Source organism: Vidua chalybeata, chromosome 14 (assembly GCF_026979565.1).
Source record: "Vidua chalybeata isolate OUT-0048 chromosome 14, bVidCha1 merged haplotype, whole genome shotgun sequence".
NCBI lineage: Eukaryota > Metazoa > Chordata > Aves > Passeriformes > Viduidae > Vidua > Vidua chalybeata.
The window spans coordinates 3,976,320-3,986,477 of NC_071543.1; the positions used below are offsets into that span (position 1 = coordinate 3,976,320).

General features: G+C 49.6%; 1 protein-coding gene across 3 annotated transcripts; it reads left to right on the forward strand.

Annotated features, from left to right (window-relative positions):
- On the forward strand, positions 1 to 9,958 carry NSDHL (NAD(P) dependent steroid dehydrogenase-like). 3 transcript variants are annotated; one of them, XM_053955960.1, is made up of 8 exons: positions 1 to 67; positions 670 to 720; positions 2,956 to 3,117; positions 3,815 to 3,961; positions 4,960 to 5,088; positions 6,989 to 7,131; positions 7,606 to 7,708; positions 8,332 to 9,958. In XM_053955960.1, the coding sequence occupies exons 2-8, from the start codon at positions 700 to 702 to the stop codon at positions 8,665 to 8,667; spliced, it is 1,041 nt and encodes a 346-aa protein (XP_053811935.1). In that variant the 5' UTR covers positions 1 to 67; positions 670 to 699; the 3' UTR covers positions 8,668 to 9,958. The 3 variants fall into 3 exon arrangements, with proteins under 3 accessions (XP_053811935.1, XP_053811936.1, XP_053811934.1); XM_053955959.1 differs by having other exon boundaries at positions 8 to 74; XM_053955961.1 differs by lacking the exon at positions 2,956 to 3,117 and having other exon boundaries at positions 2 to 67.
- The last annotated feature ends 200 nt before the right edge of the window (positions 9,959 to 10,158 follow it).

Genomic DNA, 10,158 nt, shown 5'->3' on the forward strand with positions numbered 1-10,158 from the left:
TGTGGCCGGAGCTCCCTGAGGGCGGTGGCGGCGAGAGGGGCGCGGGAGGATCCGGCAGTCGGGAAAGGTGCTGGGTACGGCGGGGAACGGGCTGGGGCTGTGGGACACGGCCTGGGGGAATGGGGAAAGGTCCTGGCGGCTGTGGGAAAGGAGCTGGGAGCTGTGGAAACGTGCCGGGAGCAGGGGAGCAGGTCCTGGGGCCGTGGGGAGGGTCCTGAGGGCCGTGGGTGAGGTCCTGAAGGCCTAGGGGGGAAGGATGGGGGGCTCTGCAATGGGGCTGAAAGAGCTGAGGGGGAACTGGAGATGCAGCAGTTCGTAAAGTGCATTTTGGAGAGGCATGAGGTGCTGAGGGACAGGGGGGGTGGAAGAGGGAACAGCTGGAGGGCGATCACCCTGTGCCCCTGCTTTAAACCGGCTCGGTGCTCCAGGTGGACACGTACCGATCCCGCCTCTTCTTGGCTTTTTCCTTGGAATTTCAAAGAGGTTTCAGAAAAATCAGTACCAAAGAACCAGGCCAGCACCTGTAGTTGCTGATCTAGTTTGGAAGAACAGGGAGAACTAACTCCCTCTCTTCATCCTTCTTCAGCATAGTGGCTTCAAAGCTTGATTTCTGTAACTAGAAATGTGTTATTTTATTGGGAATAAAAGAATATTCTCCCTTTTTTCAAGGATTCTGGTGGACAGTGCCTCACCCAAGCCATGGCCACACGCCTCAGATCGGTGAGTTGGGGCCTCAAATGGTGCTTGGGGAAGTTTTGTCTTGCAGAAACAAAGTCATAAACATTCTGCACATCACTAGGGAAGACATGAGGCTGATCCTGCATTAATGGTAATTCTGGGGAGAAAACATGATTTTCCAGGGTATAATTTGGATAGGTTGAATTCATGCCTTAAAATCAATATAGACGTGTAGCTTGACTTGACATAAATATTATGCTGTGCAAAATCAAATTATAGAAGGTTTATAATAAAATTATATATAATTGTGGATCACCTGGATCCCTGGCAGTGTCCCAGGCCACATTGGACAGGACTTGGAGCAACCTGTGACAGTGGAAGTTATCCCTGCCCATAGCAGGGGTGGAATAAAATGAGCTTTAAAATCCCTCCCAACCCAAACCAGTCTGGGATTCTGGGATCCCTTGAAGCCTCTGCAGTGCTCTGGGGCTCAGAGACAGAGGGCAGCATTCTGCTGCAGTAAAACTTCACTTCAAGCACATCTCAGAGCAGTTTGGGTGCTCTTGGTTCCTGCAGAGTGCATGGCGATCAGGGAATGCCAGAATGGTGTGGGGTGGAAGGGACCTAAAGGAAAATGTCAGTGGAAGGGAGCAGCTGCCTTTGAGGAGAGGCTGAAACAGTTTCTGTCTCCTCAGCAGCCATCCCCCCCTCTGACTGAGTCCCCTCATCTTCTCCAAACCACATCCCAAAATGCCACATTCTGCTCGTTGGCTGAACACTTCCAGGAAACCTCCCCGGGCAGCCCTTTCCAGGGTTTGGTCTCTCTTTGAGTGAAGGAATTTCTCCACTCTGCCTCTCAAAATGCCACATCTGCTCGTTGGCTGAACACTTCCAGGAAACCTCCCTGGGCAGCCCTTTCCAGGGTTTGGTCTCTCTTTGTGTGAAGGAATTTCCCCACTCTCCACTCTGCCTCTCCCCTGGCCCAGCCTGGGGCCATTCCCTCTCCTCCTGTCCCTGTTCCCTGGAGCAGAGCCCGACCCCCCTGGCTGTCCCCTCCTGTCTCTGGTTGTGCAGAGCCACAAGGGCCACCCTGAGCCTCCTTTTCTCCAGGCTGAGCCCCTTTCCCAGCTGCTCAGACCCTGATCAGACTCTCCTTTTCATTGTCCATCCCAAATAACTGCTCCAGCTTTGATGCAACTCAGGGAACTCCTCACATTTCTCTTGTGGATCACCCAACACTTGGCAGCAGAACCTTTGTTTGAGGATGTGGCCTTCAAAGAGTTGTGAACAATCATTGTCTTTGTGTGGCTCCCTCAGAGCTCTCTGCTGGAGGGGGGGGTTGTGTTACAGCCAGGAGGAAAACTCTACCCAGCCAGCACAGAGCATTCTTTGTGTAACAGCTCCCTCAGATGCAGGGCCTGGATGTTCTGTGCTGGCAGTGAGGCCTTTGGTTTCAGTCCAGTCAGATGAGTGGCCAGACTGAACTCTGTTAATTAGTGACACCAATCACTGATTTACAAAGCTTAAAGAAAAAGGAAGGAAGAACTAATGGCTCTAAAGGACAGCCCCTGCCTTTACCTGGTTGCTTTCTTGGCTCTGAGTGTCACAGGTTCTGATAATGGTGATGGTTTTAATGTTTGAGTTAGGTGTGGCAGGAGCTGAAGAAAATCACAGAATCATCCCAGAGTCCCAGACTGCTCTGGGTTGGGAGGGACCTTAAAGCTGTCCAGTGCCACCCCCTGCGGTGACAGGGACACTTCCCACTGTCCCAGGCTGCTCCAGCCTGGCCTTGGGCACTGGCAGGGATCCAGGACACCCTGAGCCAGGGCCTGCCCACCCTCCTAGGGAACAATTCCTTCCCAGTATCCCAAGATCCCATCCATCCCTGCCCTCTGGCACTGGAAGCCATTCCCTGAGTCCTGCCTCTCTGTGCTCGTGTAAATCATCTCTCTCCATCTATCATGCAGGCTCCCTTCAAATTCTGTTTGCTTTGCTATCCAAGCAGAGTTCATGGGGGCCAATGTTCTTTTCCTTTCCTCTTCTCTGAGGCTCTTTGTTGTGAGCATGAGGCAGAGTCCTTCCAAAATCCCAAAATCACAGTGCCTGCACTCATACCTCCCTGGGACAGCACAGAGCTTTGATATCCAAGTTCAGATCCCTCTGCTGGAGCTGCTGAGCAGAATTCCAGCTCACTGAGCCCAAGTGAAGCTCAGGCCAGTCTGCTGTGTGTGCCTGTGTGCTAGGGAGGTTCTCCCTGTCCTGTCCCTGTCCCTGCAGGCTGGCAGGAGCTGCACCGTGATCGGGGGCTCGGGGTTCCTGGGGCAGCACATGGTGGAGCAGCTGCTGGCCAAGGGCTACAGCGTCAACGTCTTTGACATCCAGCAGAGCTTTGAGAGTGAGCAGGTGACCTTCTTCCTGGGAGACCTGTGTGACAAGGAGGTGAGGAAGGACTGGCTGCAAATTAACAAGGGCAAATGCAGGCCTTGCACTTTTCCTTGGAAGCCTCTGAAGGAAACTGTGTCTGATGTGTGGCTTCTGCTTCGAGCTGAAAAGAGCAGGACTGCTTTGTGCCTGGTACTTTGCATTACTATTAGCTGAGATTTACAGGGTAATTACAGCCCCTGGGCTAATTGCAGGGGACTCTCCCAGCTCTTCTCAGCTCCCTAAGAATGGCACTACTCATATTGCCAACAGTCAGGGTGGGATGAGTGGGAGCCTTGGCCAAGGCCTGTGTGAGCCACGTGGCAGGTGATTTTGGGACAGTCACCTGCACTCAGCCAGTGCCATGGGGAGCTTTAAACCTGCTGCTTCCTCAGTGTCCCAGCTCTGGGTAGTCCTGAGCCTTGTACCTGCACCTGGGGATTGCAGGGAGCACAGCCTGGACAGCCTCCATCTCTGGTGAAGCTCCCAGGATTTCTCTGGGAAGAAAAGAGGATACGGTGTGTGGTGAGGACAGGACATTGTGGAGATCCTGGATGCTAATCCCATTCCTGCTGCCCACCTTTATGGAGGGAACATGACTTGAAATGCAGCTGTTCCCATGAAAAAAGAGCTGGTTTATTTCCCTGCTGTTATTTTTTTCCTGATATCTGCCGTGGCTGTTGCTCCATTCTCTTCTCACCCTGGTTTCCTGCAGGCTCTGCTGCCCGCCCTGCAAGGTGTGTCTGTGGTGTTCCACTGTGCCTCACCAGCCCCTTCCAGTGACAACAGGGAGCTGTTCTATAAGGTGAATTTTATGGGAACCAAGGCAGTCATTGAAGCCTGCAGACAAGCTGGAGTGCAGGTAAAGGTGGAAAAGCCCTGGAGGCCAGGAGATGCTGATGGACTTTGTACCACTGGCAGCACAGGCCAGCCTTATTGAGAGGGGGACAAAGGGCTCTGTGATATTGAATTCCCACTTGGTCCATGAAAACCAGTGGAAGAGACACTCTGTGGGTCTCCTGCTTAGTGTAAACTCAATCCCCGTTTGCCACAGAAAACCACATTGTGACTGGAATGGAAAAGCATCCAGTAGAATCTGTCCTACCTGGGAGTCAACCTGGGAGAACACCACCTCACAGGTGGCTTCTTTCCTGCTTTCCTAAGGGGACAGCCCCAGAGATGGCTTTTCCAGCAGTGGGAATATTCATGGCATTGATACCCTCCCTGAATTCCTCACCATGGAATGAGGAAGAACACACTTTTGCCAAAATCTCAGTGCCATTTGGTTTAGAAAGTCAATTTCCCACAAAAGAAAGAGCCTGAGGAAGCCAGCCTGGAATTGGAGACTGAATTTTCTCCTTAAATTACTTCGATATCTCATAAGTTTTCATTTAAATTAATTTATTTCATTTATTTTAAATTTATTTCTTACATTCATTTAATTTCATTTATTTAGTTTAATTAAATCACCAAACAAAAACATCCAAGGTTTCTTTTTTTTTTTTTTTAATCTACTGTCATCTGTTATTGCCAAGATGAGCAAATCTTTCTTTAAAACACTGGGTGTGTGTTAAGTGTACCAAGCCTCTGATTTTCCTGGAGATGTTTCCCCTGGATTGACTGCTTTGGGGGTTTGTTGGAATGTTTTAATCTCCTTTAGGTAGTACTAAATGATAGGGCAGAATAATTAAAAAGGGGGAGTTCTCTTACCTGCAGTTTCTATTAATTTTCTGTTTGGTTATTTTCTGTAGGATCAGTTGGTTAAATATTAATATCATTATTATCTTTACTCAGCCTTTGTAAATAATGACCCTTTTATTTTAGGCTTTAAACAATTCTTTTCTCCCCTATCTCCTGCAGAAATTGGTGTTAACCAGCAGTGCCAGTGTTGTTTTTGAGGGCACAGACATAAAAAATGGCTCAGAAGATCTCCCCTATGCACAAAAACCTATTGATTACTACACAGAGACCAAGATCCTGCAAGAGAAGGTATTTGCCAATGGGTAAATTGTTATTTTTGGATGTATTCACTTAATAAAAAGAGAATTAAATCAAGCTGTGGCATGAATTGTCACAGAGGCTGAATGAAATGCTGTGTGACACTGCAGAGGTGGTTCCAGAACTGCCAAAGGTGTCACTGCCATGGAGGAGCCACAGGATAATCCCACTTCTCACCTGCCACACCTTTGGTTTAGCAGCAGTCAGGGGAGGTTTTTGTCCTCTCTACTGCTTTTCCTGATTTGCAGCCTGAATTTAGAGTTGGGAATGTGAAAAAGGCACTGAGTAAGGAGGAGAGGAGGTGGGAATGTGGCCTGAGCTAAGTGGCACAGGCCATTACTGAAAATATTAATGTTAAAAAAAGATCTCCAAACATCTGAGAGTTCACTGCTTTGGACACTTGCACAGCACCAATATCTGCTCTTCTCAAGTTCTTACTGCTGCAGCATCTGTGGTTTAAATATGGGAAAATGATGTTTTCAATCAAAGGCAACAGACCTTTTTTGGATCCTTTTCCCATGGCTTGCATTTCGGCTGTGGGAAGAATCTGCTCTTTGTGCCAGAAGAATTGAGAGTCCCTTCCATGCTGATGCTGACAGTGTGAGAGGCTGGAAGGAATTCCTCCACAAGAGCTTAATTTTAATTGTGCAAACATCTGTTCCTTCCCCAGCACTTTGCAGTAACTGATAAAGGGGAAGCTGAGGAGCAGCAATCAGGTAGCCCCAGTGCTGGTGATTATGGCTTTGTTTTGGGGGAACTGAAAGGATTCTTCTGTGCCTCCTCCATAGAAATTCCAGCAGCTGCTGGAAATGAAAACATGTTTAGGAACTCTGAGGAGGATGAAATCTGCTCCAGAGCTGCTGAATGTGCTGCTGGAGCTCCAGGGTGATGGGATCACCCCCTCCTGAGGCTGATCCAGGAGGGCTGGGGTGGGTACAGCTGCTGGGAGGGACAGAAATGGAATTCCTGAGTGTCCTCTGCTCCAGCTCGTGCACAGAGTTCATGGAGTGAAGGAGCTTGGAAAGCTCCTCTGGCTTCTGGGGTGTTCAAAGAGAGAAGCAAAGCCTTCCCTTCCTTTGTCAATTCATTAGGTACTCAACCATAAAAACCGGGTTTTGTCTGGTTTTCTTATCGAGGAGAACTGAGAAAAGAGGTGGGAACAAAGGAAGGATCACTTGGAAAGACAGGAGGGGATAACAATTCTTCCACTAGTTCCTTCCCAAGGGCATGGGGAGCCCCCAGCCCCTTCAGTGATGATCATGGGATGTTGGAGCCCTGGTTACTGAGAATTTGAGACTTCCTGTGCTGACAGGCACTGACCCCCAAGAGAACACTGCATTTGAGGCCGTGGAGAAAGTTCCCAAAATGGAATGGTAGAACTCGGATTGTGGGTGTGTAATTTGGGTAGAAGTGTGTAATATCACATGGTGGGAAACTTAGAATTTAAGGGCTTAGAATATAGTAATATATAGAGAGCTAAGATGGAGGTTTTAGTGTGGAGTCTGATCTTTCTTCTTCACCTTCTTCTCTGTGGGTTTGGGTGGTTTTGTGTAATTGGATAAAAAAGTCTGTGTTGCAGGCCACAGGTGGTTGGTTATTGGGTTAAAAATAATTTAGGTGTCATTTCTTAATTGGACAGTTTAACCTTAAAAGGCTTTGTAGGGAGAGAGAGAGGGCTCCATTTTTAGCTTGTTAGAGTGAAGTGCTGTAGAACTCAGGGTTTGTGAGACTGTGACACAGATAAGAACTAATAAACATCTGAGTCCCAACAAGAAATACCATCTCAGCCATTTAATCCCAACCTTGGCAGGAAAGAAGCTAAGACTCCACAGTGGGATGCATTGCTGAGCTCTGTTTTCCTTCTTGATTTTCTTCTCCTCTTTCCCTACAGGAGGTGCTCAGTGCAAACGACCCAGACAACAATTTCTTCACCACTGCAATCCGTCCCCATGGAATATTTGGTCCCAGGGACCCTCAGCTGGTTCCCATCCTCATCCAGGCAGCTCGGAGTGGCAAAATGAAGTTCATCATTGGGTGAGCAAGGCCCAGGCATTGGGCAAAGTCGATGCTGGATCTACAAAGCCCTTTTGGAAGGGAGCAAAAGGAAATCAGTTGTGTTGTTTCTTTTGTTTTTCACTTTCCTATTTTTTTTTCCTTAAAAATCCTGTTTTAGGGGCTCACTTCCTGTCATGGTGAGTGTCCATAATGCCAGAGGAATATCCACGAGGAAAGCTGGCATGGCTTGAGCTGTTAAAGAGCTGTGCCATTAATATGAGGCAGCTCAGATTACTTGCTGTTAATTTATACCACTTGTGGTATTTGAGGTTCTGGCAATTAAAATCCCTATTAAATGTGAAATTCTAAAAGTATGGCCTGAAATTGCAGCACCAGAGGGGGGGGGGAAGGGGAAACTTGGGATGAATTTATCCTGGTGGAAGTCCTTCCTTCTGCCACAGGCAGATTCTCAGCCCAGCTTGCCCTGGGGCTAAATTCCTTTTCTGTGTGCAGGGATGGAAAGAACTTGGTGGATTTCACCTACGTGGAGAACGTGGTGCATGGGCACATCCTGGCTGCAGAAAAGCTGCACAAAGGCTCTCCCCTGTGTGGGAAGGTGAGGAAAGAGGGGAGGGGAGGGAAGGGATCCCCACCCTCTGCTGGGGGATCCATGCTGATTCCTGAGGGTCCTGGGCATCCATCCTGTAGGCCAGCAGCTCCAGGTTTTCCATTTGTGGTGAGCATTGTGCGCTCACAATGTCAGCTCACCTGGGATGAGCTGGATGGATATCCTGGAATTTCCAGCTCCAAAACTCCTTGTGAAGGGCAATCCAGGCAGAACTGGGGGCAGCCAGGAGGCACACATGGAAACACAGCAGCTTTTGGGACACAGTTCAGAACAGGAGGAGCTTTTCCAGCTTTTCCTGGTCCTGCCATGCTCTGGGCACACTGGGGTGTTTTAACCTGTCTGCTCTGTGCTGGGCAGCCAGTTGGGTTGACATTTATGAGGAATCCTGGCCTCTGGAGTGCTGGAAGTAGCTAGTTTCCTTGGAAAAGCAGGGATTCCCCCCTCCTCACACAGAGGTGGGCAGTGCAAAGCAGTTTGTCAGGACAATGTGCTCTGGCCCAGGTCAGGCAGCTCATGTCCTCAGCATGAGCAGGAGAGGGGCCAGCACAGAGCCAAACCTGGGAAATCCACCATGATTTTAAGCCCTGGCTTCTCCTCTCCCTCTCTTCCAGGCCTTTCATATCACCAATGATGAACCAATTCCCTTCTGGACGTTCATGTCCCAAATCCTGACTGGCCTGGACTACGACCCTCCCAAGTACCACCTTCCCTACTGGCTGGCCTATTACCTGGCCCTGCTGCTGTCCTTGCTGCTGGCCCTGCTCAGGCCCCTGGTGACCATCAAGGCCACCTTCACGCCTATGAGGGTGGCCCTGGCTGGGACCTTCCACTACTACAGCTGTGAGAGAGCAAAGAGGGTCATGGGCTACAGCCCCGTGGTCAGCCTGGACGAGGCCATTGCCAGGACTGTGCAGAGCTACCCCGGCCTGCGCCGGGCCAGGGCCTGACAGCCCTGCCTGGAGCCTCTCCCACCTGACTGCCATAATTTCTGACACCTTAACATGGAGCAAACGTCACCAGTTCCCAGGAAAGAGGAGTTTTCCTGAGATCTCTGTTCCTCCTCCTCCTCGCCATTCCGTGTGGGAGCTGTGCTGACAGTTTGTTTCTTGGATATGACTTCTTGTTTGGAAACAGCTGCTGAACTCTGGGCTGTGAATAAACACCCTGCTGTGCCCTCTTCAATCCCAAGCAGGCACACCAGCATTCCTGCTCCGCTCCCTCCACCCTTGTCCCGTGTTTTGTTGCTCTGGTGACAGCAGCCACCACTTCCCAGAGCTGCAGGCTGGGTCACAAACATTTCCTATGGCTGGTTCCCCTCTGGGCTTTGGCTTTGCACTCCACAAGAGAGCCCCATGCCAAAAAGGACTTCTGCCACCATCTTTTAAATCGTTACAACTCTTTTGGTTTTCCCTCTGTGATCAGGGAGTGGTTTGGCTTCTCCCTGAGGCAGCAGAAGGAACCCATAAGGAGTGTGTTCCTTTGTCCATGCAGAATTTATTACTGTTCCAAAAGAACCCAGATCACACAGAGATGACTTTGCTTTGTGTCCCATCTCTGAGAGGGCAGATCCCACTCTCAGCACAAACAGGATGTTAGTGATTCCCTTTTAGGGGCAGAGATCTTTGGGAGCTACCTGACAGCAGCCCAGCACTGTTTTACCACAACTCCCTTCCCACCAGATCTCCAGTGCTTGGAAGATCCTGCAGCACCAAGTTCCTCCCTGCCCTGTCAGTGCTGGTCACGGGGACTTTTGGTGCTTCAACCACTTAGTCCATGAAAAAACCTCTTTTCCACAAGGAAATGGATAGAAAGCAACAGTCCCCAAGCTATTTCCACTGACTTGTATATTAAATGTTCTTTGCCCTCTAGTCTTTCTAAGCACTTCAGTTCTGGTTTGGTTTTAAATGAGGTGTTTAGGTTAGAGCTGGAATTTTGCCCTGTGCAAATTCCTGGATCCCTGGGAGTTCTGGTGTTTCAAATTTCAGAAGGTTGGGAAGTGTCTCAGTCACAGAATTATGGAATCCCAGGATGGTTTGGGTTGGAAGGGATCTTAAAGCTCATCCCGTTCCACCCCTGGGGACACCTTCCACTATCCCAGGTTGCTCCAATCCCCTTCCAGCCTGGCCCTGGATACTGCCAGGGATCCAGGGGCAGCCACATCCTCAGGCACAATGAGCCTTAACCTCAATGTGCTGCTATAGTCCGATTAAATGTCTGATTAAATGGGTTTTATTTTAACTTCTGACTGTTTTCTGGAAAAAAAAAAAAAGCCAGCCCTTTTTTCCTGGGAATTTTGATTTGCCGGTTAACAGCTGGTTTTGCCACCCTTGGCCTTGCTTGATCTTGCAGCAAATACTGGCCAAGTGCTTGGGCCAGCTGCCACCGTTCTGATGGGCCCTGGTAGCCCCGCTGGGAGTGGGGATAGCACTGCCCTCCCA